At 39.4% G+C, this 18,513-nt stretch overlaps 1 protein-coding gene across 8 annotated transcripts in view; it reads right to left on the reverse strand.

Moving 5' to 3' along the window:
- The window catches only part of sh3glb2b (SH3-domain GRB2-like endophilin B2b), a 37,635-nt gene that overhangs the window by 7,336 nt on the left and 11,786 nt on the right, over positions 1-18,513 (reverse strand). For 3 of the 8 annotated variants that reach the window (XM_032539256.1, XM_032539253.1, XM_032539254.1), the window contains 6 exons: positions 16,722-16,814; positions 14,703-14,765; positions 10,762-10,827; positions 4,971-4,994; positions 4,756-4,845; positions 1,923-2,023 (listed from right to left, as the gene is read on the reverse strand). In XM_032539256.1, the coding sequence (XP_032395147.1) occupies positions 1,923-2,023; positions 4,756-4,845; positions 4,971-4,994; positions 10,762-10,827; positions 14,703-14,765; positions 16,722-16,814 (437 nt within the window). The remainder of the gene's footprint in view (positions 1-1,922; positions 2,024-4,755; positions 4,846-4,970; positions 4,995-10,761; positions 10,828-14,702; positions 14,766-16,721; positions 16,815-18,513) is intronic. The other 5 variants (XM_032539258.1, XM_032539257.1, XM_032539261.1 and 2 more) reach the window with 3 other exon arrangements.

The following is an 18,513-nucleotide window of genomic DNA, read 5'->3' on the forward strand; positions in this document are numbered from 1 at the left end:
ATATGGTGTTTTTTGAAAATTAACCATGTAAACCTATTGTGGTACAACCTAAAAATACAGTTTTGAACCTGAAAATGAACATAATATGGGCACTTTAAAATAACAGTTATTTTATCATTGCAAAACACACTTCATTTAAAGTCAACACACTAGTTTGTTTTTTCACTTCCAGTTCCAACGATCGTCACTGGTTTTGTTGAAATAAACCCTTTACTCACCCATTTAAATGTGTAAATATGTTTTCACACATACAAAATTTTAATCATTAGTTTTAGTCTGAGACTTGTATTCATAAAATGTCTGATATTTTTTTTAAAGTCTCTTTTAGGCAAGTTATGTAAACACATACTGACTGAGGTAAAAAGCCATTTCTGTGTACACATGTGAATATTTAAAGAATTTGGGTAAATGCACACAGTAACAACTGGGCATCTTTGCTGTAGGGCTTGGACGGTTCCCACATTGCTTTAATAGCGCGGTCACATGCCACTACCGCGGCGATGACATCATCACCGCCATCACCTCATTTCTTTTCTTTTTTTTTGCTCAGGAAGTTACAGGAGAACAGATATCGTGTGATGTGAAATATAACGAAAGCAATAATCACTGTGTAGTTATCAACACCGACTGGCTTCTATCCTACATTCAAGAGTTTATGGAGGGAAAAAAAAACCCGACAAAACAACACGGTTGAATTTGAGCCCGCATGCACGTTTGGTAGCCTGAACAGAGCAGCTTCTGTTGGTTATATTCTGCTCAGCTGCAGAGTCGCCGTGCGTCTGCCCTCGGTATTCTCGGCAAACTTCCTGACTTTACTCACAATAGAGCTTTCTAAACTCTCTGTGGAATACATCATCGGAGAGGAGAGAAAGCAGAGTGGCAGTAAATGGCAGCCAAACACAGCAAAGACTCTCACATTGAGCTGCAATGTGGCATAAAACTGGTGTGTTACATCCCAGTAAGTAGCACTATTAACCCTTGTGTCGTCTTCCCGTCCAAATTGAAAATCAACACTTTTCTTGATGCTTTTTAATCAATTTTGTCCCTTTTTTCACCACTTGTTCCAATGTTTGTCATTTTTTTGACATTTAACACTAAGTTTGACTAACTTATGAACTTTAGTTTTACAGCTGTTTTTGGAATTTATGGTCAATAAACCTCATTTATAGGAAATTACACCTAATGTTTGAGTTAGAAAAGCAGAAATTAGGAATGATTTAGACTAAAATTAAAGGAATGGATGTTGATGGATAATCACAGACTGGAATATGTCAACTTTTACTCAATACTATTTCAAAAACACTTCCATTTGTTTTCAAATGCTATAAAATTGAATAAGACGCCCCAAAATTAATGAAAGTAGAGATTTGTACTTGCCAAAGAGCGTTGTGTGGAATCAATCATGTTATTTTGGGTATTAAAAATACAGGAAAGCGGGTCAATTTGACCTGAGGACAACATGAGGGTTAATCCCAGCAGGGGTCAAACTATGATATATAAGAACATCTGTATTGTCTGCTGTTTGGAAACAAAAAATGATGTATATGACTTCTTGGATTACAGATGTGGGGAAAAGGGGCCCTTGTTTTTTCCCTTAGGCAGTCTGGTGGGTTGTCTGACACAGCAAGGACCTATATGTTTTGGCTCAGATTAAAATTGCATTAGTGTGTTCATTAAACCACATAAGCAGAGTTCACATTTTCAGCTACGTCAGGAAGTGTGTGCCAAAGCCCCTCTGGCTGGTCTGCGGTTTGTCTGCGTCTCTGAGCTCTTCCCATAAACTCAACACTACTAGAAGAGAAGTGTGTGAAAAAAAATCTATTACCTTTTGACCTGAGTGACTCAGCTACAACTATATTATCCTGCTCTAATTACCATCTGGCACACACATGTCACAGTTGCAGCTACCAGTGAATCCTCACTTGTTGAGCTCTCTCTGAAGGTCCTGCATGTAGTGATGACACTGGGCGTAGTAAGTGGCCTGAGCCTCTGCAAAATCCTGCAAACAACGCAGGTGGTTGAGCTGAGGGAGAAAGGAAAAGATTCTCATCAGCACGAGTGGAATCCCCAGCAGAAATCAAGGATACATACATACATAAACAATCATTTTCATTATGGATTAATCGATTAATTGTTGCATGAAACGTCAGAAAAGAAAAGTCCAAGGTGATGTCTTTAACCCTTGTGTTGTCCTCGGGTCCAATTGACCCGTTTCAAAGTGTTTTATTTCAGAAATATGTATTTCTTTCAACCAAATTGCCCCAAAAAAACATGGATAATTCAATACAACTTTTTTTTTTTATGGTTTCAAAACAGTATCCGGACTAAACTTTGACATCTACCCGTCTGAGATCCCCTCAACATCCTCTGATCTTAACTATTATTTAACTAAAAACGTATGTATTATTTGATATAAATGAGGTTTGTTGACCATGACTTCCAAGAATAAGTGCAAAACCTGTTATTAAACCAGCTCAGGGTTAAAAAAAAAAAAAAAAAGTGCCAAAAGCTGAAAAAAGTGACAAATAAATCAGAAAAAGCGACAAAAAAAACATCGGAAAAATACAAAAACATTTAATTTTCAATTTTGACCAGGAGGGACAAGTTCATGGTTAACGGGAAGACAACACAAGGGTTAAACGTCTTTTGTCGGACCAAAACCCTAATATATATATTCAGTTTGATACGATATAAAACAGAAAAGAGCAGGAAATCTCCATTTTTGCGAAGCTAAAAAACAGCATTTTTGCAATAAAAAAATTACTTTAACTACACTTTCTTTGTAAAAAAAAGTAATGTCAATGGTGAGGGAATACAAAATCTATTTTTTTGTCAAATTCTGTGTGGTAATAAGCTGCATTTATAGTTAATTAAGTGTGCAACTGAGTGTGCAACAAAGTTAAATAGCCTATTATAATTAGTTTGGCTTGTTAATAGACAGGCACCTTCTAGTCCATATTGTTCTGGTGCATTCTTTATGGCTGTACTATACCCGCGGCCCCCCCAGCCACACTGGTCCAGCACTGGAAGCCCCCCCCACTCTGATATCTCTCCATATGTGCATGATAAGGTCCTGAGCATGTGTGTGTAATTGTAATTTCCCCACTGGAGCTCAGTAAACATTATAAATTAAAATTAAATTGGCGGTCATCAGACCAATTATAATTGTGTCATAAACATTTTCCTCGACCTCACGTAAAGTAAAACTATTTGGACTTGTCATAAAGTCTGATTTTACTGTCAAATGCTTTGTAACGGTGTCATGAGTAATATCATCGACGTCAAGTATAGTGGAACCATTTTGACTTTTCATTAAGATAAGGTCAGTTTGATGACAGTGAATGCACCACCGAGGTGATTTGACTATGGCTGTATTATCGGTCGTAAAACTGGCCTCCGTCGTAAATCTCACAGGCTGTTTTATTTGCTATAAAGTTTAATAATTAGGCCTGCTAGGTCAAATTTATGACAGCTTATATTGCCTAGGTTAATGTCAAGTTATAACAAAGACATTGACAGGTTATATTGTCTTGCTTAACACAGATATTGTTATCTTTTATTAATGTCAAGTTGTCGTCACCCAAACATCTCAAACAATGCTAACTTAGCGTTAAAGTGAATTCATAACATTCATAAAGACACTGACAGTGTCATGTCAGTCTTGTGCACACCCCTTTAAAGTAAGTGTTCCCATAACATTTTGTGTGTTTAGTGGGGTGTATTTAGCTTTTGATCTTTTGATAGTTTATTACTAACTATATGATTATATTTTATGTAAATGTTTTAGCTGCATTTAGATCCAACAAAAGGTCTAAATGCTGGTCCAAAGCCTTCTTTCGGGAATTACTGAATCCTTTCATTTATTTATATTGATCAGCCTAAAAGTTAAATTAAATATTACATTTTAAATATCTGGTGTAAAAATAGTGGAATTGGCCTATAATGTACATTTTGTGTGTGAAATTGTAGATTCACGTCTTCGTGAAATATGTGGCTCTAGAGCCTTGGTGACATAATGACTAACATGGTTAGTTCATGAACTACTGTTGCTGGCGAGCTAAAAGCTAACACGCTAGCAGCCAAAGACCTGCTGGTGCCAGTTAGTTGCAACAGCTCTCCAAACATCTTTCTATTTTCCTTGTACGGTTTCATACAATAAAGAGTTGCTGAAGGAGGGGGGGGGGGGGGGGGGGGGGGGGGGGGGGGGGGGACAAGCTCCCGACGCTAAAGAGCTTGTTAACAGGCGGTTAAGTCAGACTTTATGTCTATCTGTTTATATGGTGCATGGTGCTATTCACTAATGGGACAATAAGTTCACACAGTTAATTAAAAAGATGTACTCGTCCCAGCAACTCCTGTTACATAACTGCCAAATGGTTCTTCTGTTGTGTATCTTATACTGCAACTGAGAAGTGTAAAGCTACCATAGCTCTTGTCTCTCTGTTCCCCCAAAGATCAGCACCGTCATAATGGCTTGCCATTACTACAGTAATATTTACAAATGTGTTTATCAAAGTTCCCCGAAGTTCCTAGGCCATGTAATCCGCAGATGGCCGAAAAAAGCTCATTCAACGGTTTGGGAGCATGAAAGTGTAATTCACAATGATCTGTGCAATAGTGTTGGACAAACAATGAGTCATATTGCTCATTTCCTCTACGTCGCTACTCTAGACAGGATGGTCTGGCGACTCTGACAAACAGTTTTCCATCAAGACTGGCTCACAGAAGGAGTCCCATGCCACGACGTGCACTCACATGTGTGCTGCTGATGCCTTCCAGCAGCAGTCTGGTGACCTCAGCTTGTCTGTCAAACTCTGTCTGAGCGACCCGAAGCTCATGCTCCGCCTGCAGGAGGACATGGGAGGACAAGTAGGAGGCATCAAAAGGGAAGTACGAACACATGTAATGCTTTATGTACAGTATTCAGACGCAGATGGGCACCCACGCTGTCTACAAGTGTAGGTACTTACTTTGTCCACTTCCTCACTCAGCAGCTGGGAAAAGCAGCGTGAAACAGAAAAAAATGATCAGTCATGACACATTCCCAGGCTCAAACGTCAAATTATGTAGACAATATAAAGATCTATAAGCTACTGTATGCCTGCGCTTTAATCTAGTCAATCTGAAACTATGAGGGTAGCTGGCAAGGTAAAGGGATGCTGTTTCAATGTTTTCAATATATAGTCAGGACTTTCTTTTTTTTAAGTTACTCGGTTGCTTTTACTTTGATCTTTTCTACCCTAATTCGAACCAGCTTAGGGACCAACTTTCTTTTAACCACTCATCTCTGGCCAGTTTTCAGTCAAAAACACAGGTTATGTAATCCAATTTCTGTCTGGCCATGTTACATAGCCCACAATATGCCTATATTCAAATTAGTAAAGTATTTAAGTTTGACTTCACATAAGTTAAACCTGTATACCAGCTCTGCTTTTATTTGTTTTACTATTATATTTTGTAAAGTGTCTTATTGGATTTTGCCAGTTCAACATGTTCTTGTTGTCCTTCTGGGTCTAAAATTGAAAATTAACTTTTTTTTGTACTTTTTCTGCCATTTTTGATGCTTTTGACACTTTTTTAAACGTCCCTTTTTTTAAATATTTATTTTATCAATACATCATATTTAAATGATATTTAACCTAATAATAAATGATTATTTTTTAAAGCAGAAATGAATTATTTTGAATAATAGTTAGATCAGAGGATGAGTAACGCACCATTTGTGTCACAGTTGTCACTTTATTTTCAAATGCTATAACATTGACTAAAACTAAATTTCAATGGAAGTAATCATTCATTTCACCTGCAAAAAAATGTTTTATGGCTTCCATACAACGTACAACCATGCGTCCAAGTTATTTTTGGACAATTTGGTTGAAAGAAACCCATATTTCTGATATATATATATAAAAAAATAAAAAAAGAAACTTTGAAAACGGGTCAAATTTTTACCCGAGGACAAAACAATTGTTACATTTTCAACCAATATAAGTACTCTATCAATGAAATACACAACAGGAGACAAAAGCAGCTCTGCTCATATCACACTAACACAAATACACAACATCTCTGTCAGCGGACAGTGTTTTAACGGAGGGCAAGGGTTTTTGACAGCTGTCCTTGCAGGTGCAATCGGGGGTCACAAAATGAGTCCGTTGACTTATATGTGCCCCGCAAACTCCCCTTAGCATCAGGTATGCAGTGCAGCATGAGCAGTGGATTCATTTTACAATGAAATGCAGCACTGGGCAATGGAAATGGAAGTTACAATCTAACAAGTGATTGTTATACCAGCACCAATACCTTCTTTTTTTAATTTAAATTACAAATTTACACTCTGTGTCCACACTTTGTTAGTAATCACACACAGTCCTGAACAACACACACACAAACACACACACACACACACGCTCAGGATCTGTACATGCACTAATGGAGAGATGTCAGAGTGAGTGGGCTGCCAGCTGAACCAGCGCCCTAAGCGGGTGGGGGGGTACGGTGCCTTGCTCAACATGACCTGGCAGTGCCCAGGAGGTGGAGTGGCATCTCTCCAGCCACCAATCCACACTCCCTTCTTTTTGGTTCATACGGGGACTTGAACCAGGGACCCTCCGGTTCCCAACCCAACTCCCTACGGACTGAGCTACAACCAGCCCAACCTTTTTAAAGTCTATTACAAAATAATTAAAGATTAACCAAATACAGTGCTGAAAAGCAGCGTTTGACTGCAAAAACACAGAAAGCTGAGGGAGCCATTTAGTCCCACAACATACTAGGCTACTTGCCAGCAATATGAACTCGGAAACGTTGGTGACCCCAAAGATATGTGTTGTAAATGTGCAGTATGGGTCCCCAGCATTTAGGAACTGCTGGATGATCATTTGTATCTATGGGACAATATGCCAAATGAAAACTAGCATAATGAGCTATAATTAGCACAATCGCCTAAATGGAGAATATTTCAGCAACTGCTTGGCAAATCTGGACAACTTTGGGTGGTTTTTGGGGATATCGAGGATGCTTTTGCAGAGGGAATTTAGAAAACACTGAATAGAGTGGATTCAAATACAAAACCCAAACCTAACCTTGCAAACCGTATCCTCATTATAAACCAGACCCAGCCGTCTGGGTGTCTTGTCGGTTTGCTGATGTGTGTGGGAAGCACCAGCCTCTTGCTTGACTAATGTTTTCCAGTTGTTACGTATTGTGCAACTAGTGCACATTCTGCTCGGATAATGTCCTGTTATTTTAGTTTTCTGTAAGATTCTTGTCTTTGTTCTAATACCCAACTGTGAGTCACTTGTCTGTGAATTAAAATGTACATGCAGTGCATGGCTTGGATAATTGTGTTCATAAATCTCCTATCTAGAATTGATGACGTAAGCACGGACCCTTGGCCAATAGGAGTGTGTCAATGCTATTGAAGGGCGGGTCTTGCCTAGAAGTTGCGTGGGTTCCATAAAAAAACATCAGGAATGCACTGAATGCTTAAGCCTTGTGTTGTCTTCCTGTCGACTTGTTGTCCTCCAGTGTCCAAAATTGACACTTTCCTGTCTCTTTATTTCACCACTGACACCAACTTATAAGTTTAACACTTTTTGTTCTGGAACTTACTAACTAATAATGTATATGAAGCTGAAAGCTGAAATTGTGAATTATTTAGACTAATAGTTAAGATCAGAGGAAGGTATGTAGAAGTTTAATCAGGGTGCTATGTTTTTTTCCAAACATTAAATAAACCACCCCAAAATGAAAGTAGTGAACTGATCCTTTATTTAACAGAACATTGTATTGAATCATCCATGTTATTTTTGGGGAAATTTGGTTAAAAGAAACCCAATGTAAGTGCTGTTTAAACCTGTGATGTGTTATGACGCATAATTAATGCGTAATTCACAGTAAATTTATGGTTTATATGTATGGTCTCGTGCACTCAATAAATAGGAAACGTGTTTAATTTAAAAGTACTGTGGATGTAATAGTTAAAGATTTGGTCTATTATGTTAAGTTTTTCTCGGAACTAAAGTTCCCTGTTGTGGTTTCCGTTGCTACAGAATTTGTTAATGGACCCGGGGAAGTCTAGAGTGAGCGCATGTTACACTGCTTGGAGGGTTAGGTTGGAGTTACACTGGCCGAGGCGAACAGTAAAGCACTTTCAAGGATTTACAGACCTCTTTTCAGAACAAGCAGCCAACGAGGTATGACCTAACCCTAAACCCTAACCCTAACCCACCTACTCTCTTAACTTCCCCTTAGGGACACACCTAATCTCTTAACTTCCCATTAGGGACCCACCTACTCTCTTAACTTCCAATTAGGGACCCACCTACTCTCTTAACTTCCCATTAGGGACCACCTACTCTCTTAACTTCCCATTAGGGACCCACCTACTCTCTTAACTTCCCATTAGGGACCCACCTACTCTCTTAACTTCCCATTAGGGACCCACCTACTCTCTTAACTTCCCATTAGGGACCCACCTACTCTCTTAACTTCCCATTAGGGACCCACCTACTCTCTTAACTTCCCATTAGGGACCCACCTACTCTCTTAACTTCCCATTAGGGACACACCTACTCTCTTAACTTCCCATTAGATTAGAACCGAACCAGGTCTTTTAAGGAGATTTTAAGTGTTTTAATCACACCGGGGGTCCCCTTGTGCCCGTGCCCCTCGCAGCGCCCATCCAGGGCACTGCGTTCTACCCTAACCTAACTCCTAACCCTAACCCTAAAGCTTTATTTATAGTCGCGCCAAGCGCAATTTGTACCTTTTGTATCCCTCTGTAATGTTTAATTTATTTGATGTGCTTACTACGTTTGTTCATATAGTTCTATCGCATGATGCGTCACACCTAATGCATTAGCCTAAGGACAGATGCAAAGAAATAAACACCCCTTCCAAAGAACCAACCTGTGTCTGTGTTGTCGTGAGGAGAGCTACACCCAAATACACAGAAACATTGAAAACAAGCCCCGGAGGGTTAAAACAAGCTTCAACGATGCACCCTGTGGTTCTAATTTTAGGTCAAGCCTATTGATGGAATAGTAATGTTTTGGAGATGTTATTATTGTGCCTTTTACAAACAAGATTGTGTGTGATTCCAGATGCCAAATAAATACAAGATGAGACTTGAACTTGAGAATAGCGCAAATACTTCAGTGATGCGTATTTGCCTGGCAGCTGTTGTCCCCGGTCTGAACTCAACCTGACCTTTCCTCTACATTCTGCAGCTGCAGCCTGATGAATAGCTGTTGCATTGCTCCCCCCTGTGTTAAGACTGTGTTATTGAGAGAAAGCATGTTTTCCATTTTATACGATTGGGTGCAAGAATAGTTGTTGGGTATTGTTACATATAAGTCTAAAGCTCTCGGAATTGAACAGGAAAGTGGAATGACATCAAGATATAACATACCAAAGTGTAAAACTGCTGTGTGTAAACCAACCTGTTCTCACTCCAAACTTGTTTAATACGGACACTTGGGCAGTGGCTGCCAGCGTCCGATTCAATGCAAAATGCCCCTTCAGCGTGTGTGTAGAACGCACCGGGCAGAGCAGCAGCTACGCGGCGCGTGAAGATGACGCAGTATTAAGAGCGACAGAAGTAGCGAGTAGTATGAAATTCCAAAATTCCGCATTAGGGGGTTGGTTGGGGTGGTTGATGGGTCAAACAACACATGTTGTTCACCACGGGGACTGGGACTCGTGTCTCGCTTGTCACGTTTCCTAAACCCGACCGTCCCGTTCTTCTTCTCCTGAACCCATCTGTCCCATTCTTCTTTTCCTAAACCCAACCGTCCCGTTCTTTTCCTAAACCCAACCATCCCGTTCTTCTTTTCCTAAACCCAAGTGTCCCATTCTTCTTTTCCTAAACCCAACTGTCCCCTTCTTATTCTCCTAAACCCAGCTGTGCCGTTCTTCTTTTCCTAAACCCAACTGTGCCGTTCTTCTTTTCCTAAACCCAACTGTCCCATTCTTCTTTTCCTAAACCCAACTGTCCCAGTCTTCCTCTCCTAAACCCATCTGTCCCGTTCTTCTTTTCCTAAACTCAACTGTCCCGTTTTTCTTCTCCTAAACCCAACAGTCCCGTTTTTCTTCTCCTAAACCCAACTGTCCCTTTCTTCTTTTCCTAAACCCAACTGTCCCTTTCTTCTTCTCCTAAACCCAATTGTCCCGTTCTTGTCCTGCGTGTCCCACCCACCATCTTTTTCTTAACTGCGTCAAAAGTGACGCCAATAGTCCCGACCCAGAGTTTTAGATAAAGCGTGTTTAGATGTGACGCTAAAGTAGAATTTTACGCGATGGGAGTGAGAATGTGTTGGTTAAATAGGAGTGTGTTGCATAGATGTGTGTTACACTCCAAGGATGGGCAAAATTTAAAAGGTAAGAAATTGATTTTTTAAACTGCCTCAATATAATAGGTTAAAAACAGCTAATGATGCCATTGATGTCCTCAACGTCCTCGTCCCAATGCGTTACTTGGAAACTTAAAATTGACTTGTCATTGTCTGGCCACATTAATATTGAATTTGCCCCTAGAGTTCCTTAATTATTCCCAACCTTTAAGAAAAATCACAAATTGGCAACGTGACCATGAACCACTATCAGGTAGGACAAGGAAAGGATAACAAAGTCTTTACCACAAAACACACACACACTAGATCACTAGAGACTGCATGACCACTGACTACCACCATAAATAAACAGCACAAATTGACGGGGTGGGAATCCTTTTTCCTAACAGATGTTTCTGTGTACAACCTTCATCTGCTCTGATCCACTGGGATTCGTCTCCACATCCCAGCTCTCCCAGCCACTCTGGTTCAGTTGCAGAGCCAAAACAAAGAAACACCAACTGAAAGTCAACAAGCCTCAAACTGTTTCATTTAAAAAAGCTCTGACACAATAGGAGGGCTATTGTCATTTAAAGAAAACACTCAAACCCCAATAAAACTGCACCTGTGGGGTTTTCATCAAAACATGCCACTTCAGGTCATTTCTTAAAGTTAAAGTACAATTTTGAGGTACTTTCAGTTTCTGCTACTTTATACTTCAACTCCATTTATTTTACAGCTGTATTAAGTCACCAGTGGCTTTAAACACAAGGATTTTACATACAAAAACATGATCAATTTATAATATACGACAGATTACCAGCTACATTCAAATTCTACTTAAACATTAATGCATTCGTTATAAGAATCCAATAATGCATTCACACTCACATGGGGCAATTGTTCTGCTGTATAAAAAGTGCTTTCCCATTTTTACTTTTAAGTACATTATCAACTTGTGCAGCTTTACTCAAGTACATCTTTGACCTATAGTATTTTTGTTGAGAGAAAAAGAAGAGCATGTAGTCCTTCTGTGTTATTAACGTAAGCTCGATCCAACAGCTTATAACTATTGCAGTACATAAAACAATATAAGGAGAATACATGTGGGGAATGCACGCTCTTCAACAGGGGTTCTTAAACTTTTATCAATAATGAAACCCCTTTGAAATATTTTTCTGCTAAGTACTCCCTGAAAAGGGCAAAACATTTTGGTAGAAAAAAAGACAATATAAAGAGCCTGTTTAGGCTAAACAACAACCTTTTTCAACAACCAATTTCAAATTATTAGAATCCATCACTAAATTAATTTGTTATTATAATATATTTATTTTAGGAATCGTGCGTTAAAAAAATCTCATGTACCCCGTGCAGTATCCCTAGGGGTACTAGTACCGCCATTTGAGAAAGCGCTATAATATGATTGTATTTTTGGTATAGACTGAAAAATTACTTTCAGTCAATCAAAATCAAATCAAAATCAAAATTGCAACTATGAGCAATGAAACACACACTGTACATTGTTCCAATCTTTAAATTCTGTCCTCAGCTAGCACTATGGTAGCCTGGCTCCGCCCTCTTACAAACTCAATTTTTATTTTCCTTCATCTGGGTTTGTGGTATATCCACAAGTTTTCTCTGGCCAAATAGTTGGCGGTCCAATCAGCGAACAGAGGAAGTGGCTGAGAACGATGACCTTGAGGTTCGGTAACCTTCGGTGAGTTCCGTAGTAACGGCGGCGGAGAAAGATGCAAGCGAAGTGATGGCCAAAAGAAGCTTTGTGAACCAGTGTCTTTATTTTCTGAGCCCACAAGATGGCACTCTTGGTTTTACTAGAAAGGCCTAAGGCCTAGCAATTCAATATATTCTCAACCGACAGAGAGCGCCATCTAGTGGGCTCAGAAAATAAAGACACTGGTTCACGAAGCTTCATTCGGCCATCCCTACCATCGGTCTGTTGTGGCAACGCTGCCGAATATCCAGAAGTTAAAGCCCGAGCAAGAACAATCTTTGCTGAGTTTTGTTGGTGGCCACGATGTTGTGGCTCTCCTCCCCACGGGGTTCGAGAAAAGTTTGATTTTCCAGCTTGTTCCTTTAGTGGTGAAGAAGTTGGCTAAGGCTAATGTTAGCAATGCTAAGCCAACGTCACAACCAATCGTTAGCGATTGGTTGTGGCAGATCCAGAGTGGCTCGGGACATATCCAATAGTTTAAAACTTCAACAGAGTACCCGCCTTCAAGGAAATTAACACTTGCCAATGGGGAGTGGCCAGACTCTCTGGACTAATAAAATGTACCAGAGTCTGGTAGGACCGGGCTAGTGTACCAGAATCTGGTAGGACCGGGCTGGTGTACCAGAGTTTGGTAGGACCGGGCTAATGGACCAGAGTCTGGTAGGACCGGGCTAATATACCAGAGTACCAGAGTCTGGTAGGACCCGGCTAATGGACCAGAGTCTGGTAGGACCAGGCTAGCACTATGGTTGGCTGAAATAGAAAATCTGCATTGTTATTTTGCAGTGTGTGGGCAAAGCTGCTGCTTAGCAGCAGTCCAGCTGAACCAGTTCTCATTTTGACACAATCCTGTCCAACTTAGTGCACAGCTGTGTTTTAACACAATATTTTGTCAATTCAAGTGGTCAAAAATGGTAAAATGTTGCACCAAATCTGCGCAACAAATGTTATCAACCTAGAAATTTCTGCAACAACTTATGAGATATAATAGCGCATGGGAATAGTAATAACATACCTCAATCCAATTTCCCATGCCTTATGTTTTTAAATGCTGCAAGTTTAAATTGTATGATTAATACACATTTATGACTAGAAACACTTGACACAGTGCTGCATAACGGATTAATCTTTTAGTTCCCAGCTTTCAGATGATGTATACACTTCTAAGCGGCATATACTGACACTCTGTTGACCTGCTATCTCCCCCTAAAGAACCCCAAAAACAGTGGGTCTACGTGGGTCTCAGAGTTTGATGTGTTTAGGCCACCGTACCTCTCCAATACATCTAACATCCTATGATATGCTTTTTCATGATGAGTGCAACTAGAAAACTCAATTTAGTCTTTTCAGAGACATGTCATCGTTCCAGATCATACCAGTGTGGAGCTAATGTATATGGCTCTAAATGTGGTACATTTTAAATATACATCATTTGTCATAGTTTTGGTGTGTCATATAACAAAGAAAGTATGAACATTCAGGGGGTTTAAACAACAATAACAAAAATTAAACATGCGCAAACATGCTCATGTCATATTAAAGGATCATATTTATGTTGCAAAGATGCAAGTCTGACTTGTTCAGGTATTAGAAATGCAACACCCTTGTCATTTACATTACTGTCAAACAATACATCATTTCAAATGTATAACCTGTTAATCTTAGAGTTAATAGTGTTATTCAATGGCTGTCATCCCATGTTGCATACATATACCATAGGTAGACGACACCAAAGGGATTCCAGGTGTACTTTACATTGTACAATATATTCTAAAAATGAATCTCCACACCTTTAAAATGTTAAACTTTGCTGTGTCTTTAAAGTGAGACTATCTAACTTTTGTTGAACAATGATACAAAGTATACCAGTAACATAAGTAGAGTAAGTCGTAAAGTCTATGAACTAGGTAACATTAGCCACCATAAGTGTACTCAATTGAGCTACATTGAATTGTTTTGGTCATGGAATAAGATGAGATTAGATTTAACTTTTACAAAAAGCTACACTTTAAAATGTTTGGTCTATTGGAGTGTGTGCTAAGGTTGCATGGCTCATAAAAGACAGTGGACACTAAGCTTTATGTCTAAAGAGCTCAACAGTGACCACCCACTTTTTGAACGGCTCTGGTTCCTAAAGTGATTTTCCCCATTCAATATCTCCATTGACGGTTCAAAGGAGGTTTATAAGAACGAGTTTTATGACTGAAACCGAGCCAAGCCACTGAATTGTGACCAGAAAACATGTAGAGAATCGATCATAGAGTTAAATGGTAGCAGCTGGCAGTAGCCGGCAGTAGCCGTTCACGGGTGCAGTAAAAAGCTTGCTCCACCAATCAGAGACTTCCCTGTTATGCTTATGAATGTGGGTAGTGTAGTACTTCTCAGTACTTCACAGTCTTCTGGCTTCCACAGGAGCAGAAACCTTTGTTTCACAATCTTGTAGCTCGCGGTCAGTCTGCCTCTGATGGTTTAGACATTATGGCTCATTTTAAAAATGCTTATGAAACAATTAATGGGATTTTCACTTCAAGAAGCCCACTGTTGAGCTCTATTAGCATGTTAGCCTAGCTCCTGCTCAGCACTAGACCCTGGATGTGCCCTGCATGTGTGCCACTTGTTTCCCTTGGGACTCTTACCGCTGATGCACTGGCAGAAAGAACATAATTTCGGGGCCTTGTCTCCTGAAAATCAGGTGCAGCCTAAAAACAAGGAAGGGGCGGGGGGGAGGACACATGTTGGAACAGTCATGCAGTTACAATCATAAAGCAGAAAAACAAAAAAAAGGTTTCCAGCATAAAGCATAGCAGCGTAAAGAAAACAGATCGGAAGCAGCACATTATTCAGACAAAGTTCAAAGCAGAAGACAACAGTTGATAGTTGTTGGTGGTGGTGTGGGATATCAAAGTGGTTCAAATGATTTATTTAGGAATAATCAAGTGATTGCTGTTAAAGCAATAAATAGTTGGAGTCAAATTACTAAGCTTTTTTCTTTTTTAATAGAAGCTACATTTAAGTCCCCACAGTTACTGTTAAGCTTTTATTAGCTTGTTTATAGTTTTACAGGTTTTGCTTTTATATTAAGGAATTATTTAGTTATTTTTTCACCTAAACGTTTGATCACTTCTAACTGTCCAGAGGTTACCACCCTGCTGTGAGGAGGGCGACCCCTGCTCTTTCTGAACGTCCCACCCCCGTATTGAGCAGAGGCCAGATTGTATTGTTTATTCAGGTATCTCTGGGGTTTAACTAGAGCTGGGCAATATGTTGATTGTATAATTGATTGATGTAGAGTACTACTCCATCATCTCCCTGTTGATGGCTTCAGACAAAGCATTAACCCTTGTGTTGTCTTCCCCTTATCCACAAACATGTCCTTCCAGGTCAAAATTGAAAATGAACATTTTATTTTGTGCTTTTCTGATGTTTTTGTCACTTTTTCCATGCTTTTGGCACTTTTTTAAAACCTGAGCTGGTTCAATAACTGATTTGACACTTATTCCTGGAATTCATGGTCAACAAAGCTCATTTATATCAAATTATACATAGGTTTTTAGTTAAAAAGGCAGAAATTATGAATCATTTTGACTAACAGTTAAGATCAGAGGATGATGAATGGATCACAGATGGGTATATGTCAAAGTTTAGTCCGGATTTCTGTTTGAAACCATAAAAAAATAATTCAAATGCTATAAGAATAATTAAGTAATCATTAATGTTACCTGACAAACGTATGGAATCATCCATGTTGTTTTTGGGCAATTTGGTTGAAAGAAATCCATATTTCTGATATAAAACACTGAAACGGGTCAATTTGACCCGAGGACAATACAATGGTTAAGAAGCTTATCTTGTTGAGGTTGAGCTACATGCAACAGGCACTGCAGGTAGAATCATTGACGATATGATGATATGGTAGCCAGCAGAGCATCTGAGAAGCTTTCTTTAATCAATTGTAAGCAGCAGCTTGGTCAGTGCAGCCATGCCATCAGGAGAAGCAACCAGGGAACAAAATGACTGCAGGAGTTATTCTCAAGAAAGCAAGACCCTATGACCTGACGTGAAAATGCATAGCTCTGATGTCCTAGTTGTGTGCTATTTTTTTGCTATTTTGAGATTTTTTAGTCTTATACGGCACAGATGTGATAGAGAACAGCTGGCACAAGATACAAAACACCAACAGTGTTGAGTATTTAGCATGAAACATACATGTACGAGCGTCTCACTGAAATCTTTTGTCAACTTTTAAGCTGTGTCCATCAATTGTCACAAATGTGGCTCAAATTTAGTTGACAGATGTACAGTGACAATCATTTAGGAATGTTTAACTACCGTTGTTTTTCAACCTGGACCCTATTTTCCTATGTTTTTGTGTGTGAGTGACTAAAGAACCTTTGAAATTGGTCCAGTATTAAGCGTTAAACGCTGTAACCGGCAGCCACAGACCAGGCTGCAATTTAACCCTACAGGGCAAAAGTATAGTCAATAACAACGCCCAAGGCACCTGACCAAGCGTCTGTATTTTACACGGTGGGAGTGTGTTGGTTTACCAGTAAAAGTGGATGTTATAGTGCCACCGAGAATTGGGGGAGGAGGAGGAAGAAGAAGAAGAAGAGCACCAACAAAAACAACAGTAACAACATGAAATTTCATCTCACCGCTGCTTTGGCTTCCGCCTGCTTGGCTTTTTTCAGGCGTGCTTTGCAGATGTCAAGATCCAGCCGTCGATTCTCCAGAAGTCGCCTCTCTTTCTGCAGAGGACAGAAGGGATCCAATCAGAAAGCGGGGATCTGCTGCAGGGGACATTGCAACACTGGGCTTCTACCAAAAGTTAGAGTTAGATAACACTTCATTTGCATATTTAAACATAAAAAGTTCAGAAAACTTGTAATACAAAAATACACGTCCTAATTAGGGGTGGGAAAAATAATAGATGCATTGATTCTCTCTAGAACAGGGGTCTCAAACTCAACTTACTTGGGGGCCGCTGGAAGTAGAGTCTGGGTTTGGCTGGGCCGCATCAAGTATTCCAAAAAACAACAACTATTTCCTCCAAACAGGGCGCGGAACTGCCGGTGCTTTAAGCCCCTAGATCTGATATGGTTGGTGAATTTCACAACAACAGACATCACATTGTCAAACCTCAGGCATTTGCCGCAAAGAGTACTTACCTAGCTTGACAACCGTTACGCCGCTGTCAGGAGACTACTACGGTAGCCCATAGGTGACGAGCGCAATGAGAAAAAGTTTCAGAACGCGCGGGCCGCACTAACACTTAACTTTGATGTCAAGTAGGGGGCCACAAAATATCATCCTGCGGGCCGCAATTGGCCCCCGGGCCGCAAGTTTGAGACCCATGCTCTAGAATGATGTGATGCTCCACGTTAATAATCGATTATTTAAAAAAAAAATTGATTGTCTCCAGACGAGTACAAATCAGAAAACAGAGTGTCTGAAAGAAGATGGGATAATGGACAACAATTTCAAGTTCAGGCAAGAGTGGAGAAAAAAAAACACACAAAAATGGCCAAAAGGAAAAGAACAAAATATTGTATACATGATCTAATAAGATATACATACAATAATAAGGCAAAACTGACTACATGGATCGACTACACAATAAAAACCTCAGTAGACAAAACATTTCATTGCAACTTGTGTGTGACAAATACTGTATATGTCAAAATCTAACAACTTCATGTGTATATTTTTTTTAACTCACACATGGAAATGTAGCTAAAAAATTGTTGCATCGAGATGCATCGATAATATGTTTAGAATCAAATTGATAATGAAAGTAATCAAGTACGAAAGTTTCTTTGTTCCAAATGTTTTTTTTACCCTATTCACCTGTAATGTCTCAGATAATGTACCGACTTTGTTGTTTCATTCCTAAATCTGAAGATTTCTACAGAGGAGTTTGTTCATATCATTCAAAGCCTGATTTATGTAACATTTTCTACCTAAAAATGTTGCAAAAATGATTGATATGTCAGCAAAATGAAAGAATCTGGATTTATCCAATGTTCAGATTCCTGAATGGATGCAAATTAGTGCTAATTTAACAAGAGAATGTCTAATTTGCATATTTAAACATAAATTTTCAGAAACCTTGTAATACAGAAACTATTTGTCTTAATGTAAGGGAAGTTTAATGCTAATATCTATCAGAAATAATTTATATCCTGTATTCATCTGTAGTGTCTCCCCTTCAAAACGTTCAAATCTATCTTTATTTGAATGCTCCAAAATCGATTAATAAAATCTGAAAATCAATCTTTTAAACAGTCAACATTACTCTCTTAAAGAGGCTCTGTTTTAAAGCTAGGGTGGAGACATTTGCATAAGACTAAAGGCTGACTAATGGTTCTGCGGAGGCTCCACGCAGAGCTTTCGCTGTAGCGTGGTGTGTGTGTTGATCTCATGAAGAGAATAGCAGGGCCGGCATGT

This window comes from Etheostoma spectabile, chromosome 16 (genome assembly GCF_008692095.1).
Source record: "Etheostoma spectabile isolate EspeVRDwgs_2016 chromosome 16, UIUC_Espe_1.0, whole genome shotgun sequence".
Lineage (NCBI taxonomy): Eukaryota > Metazoa > Chordata > Actinopteri > Perciformes > Percidae > Etheostoma > Etheostoma spectabile.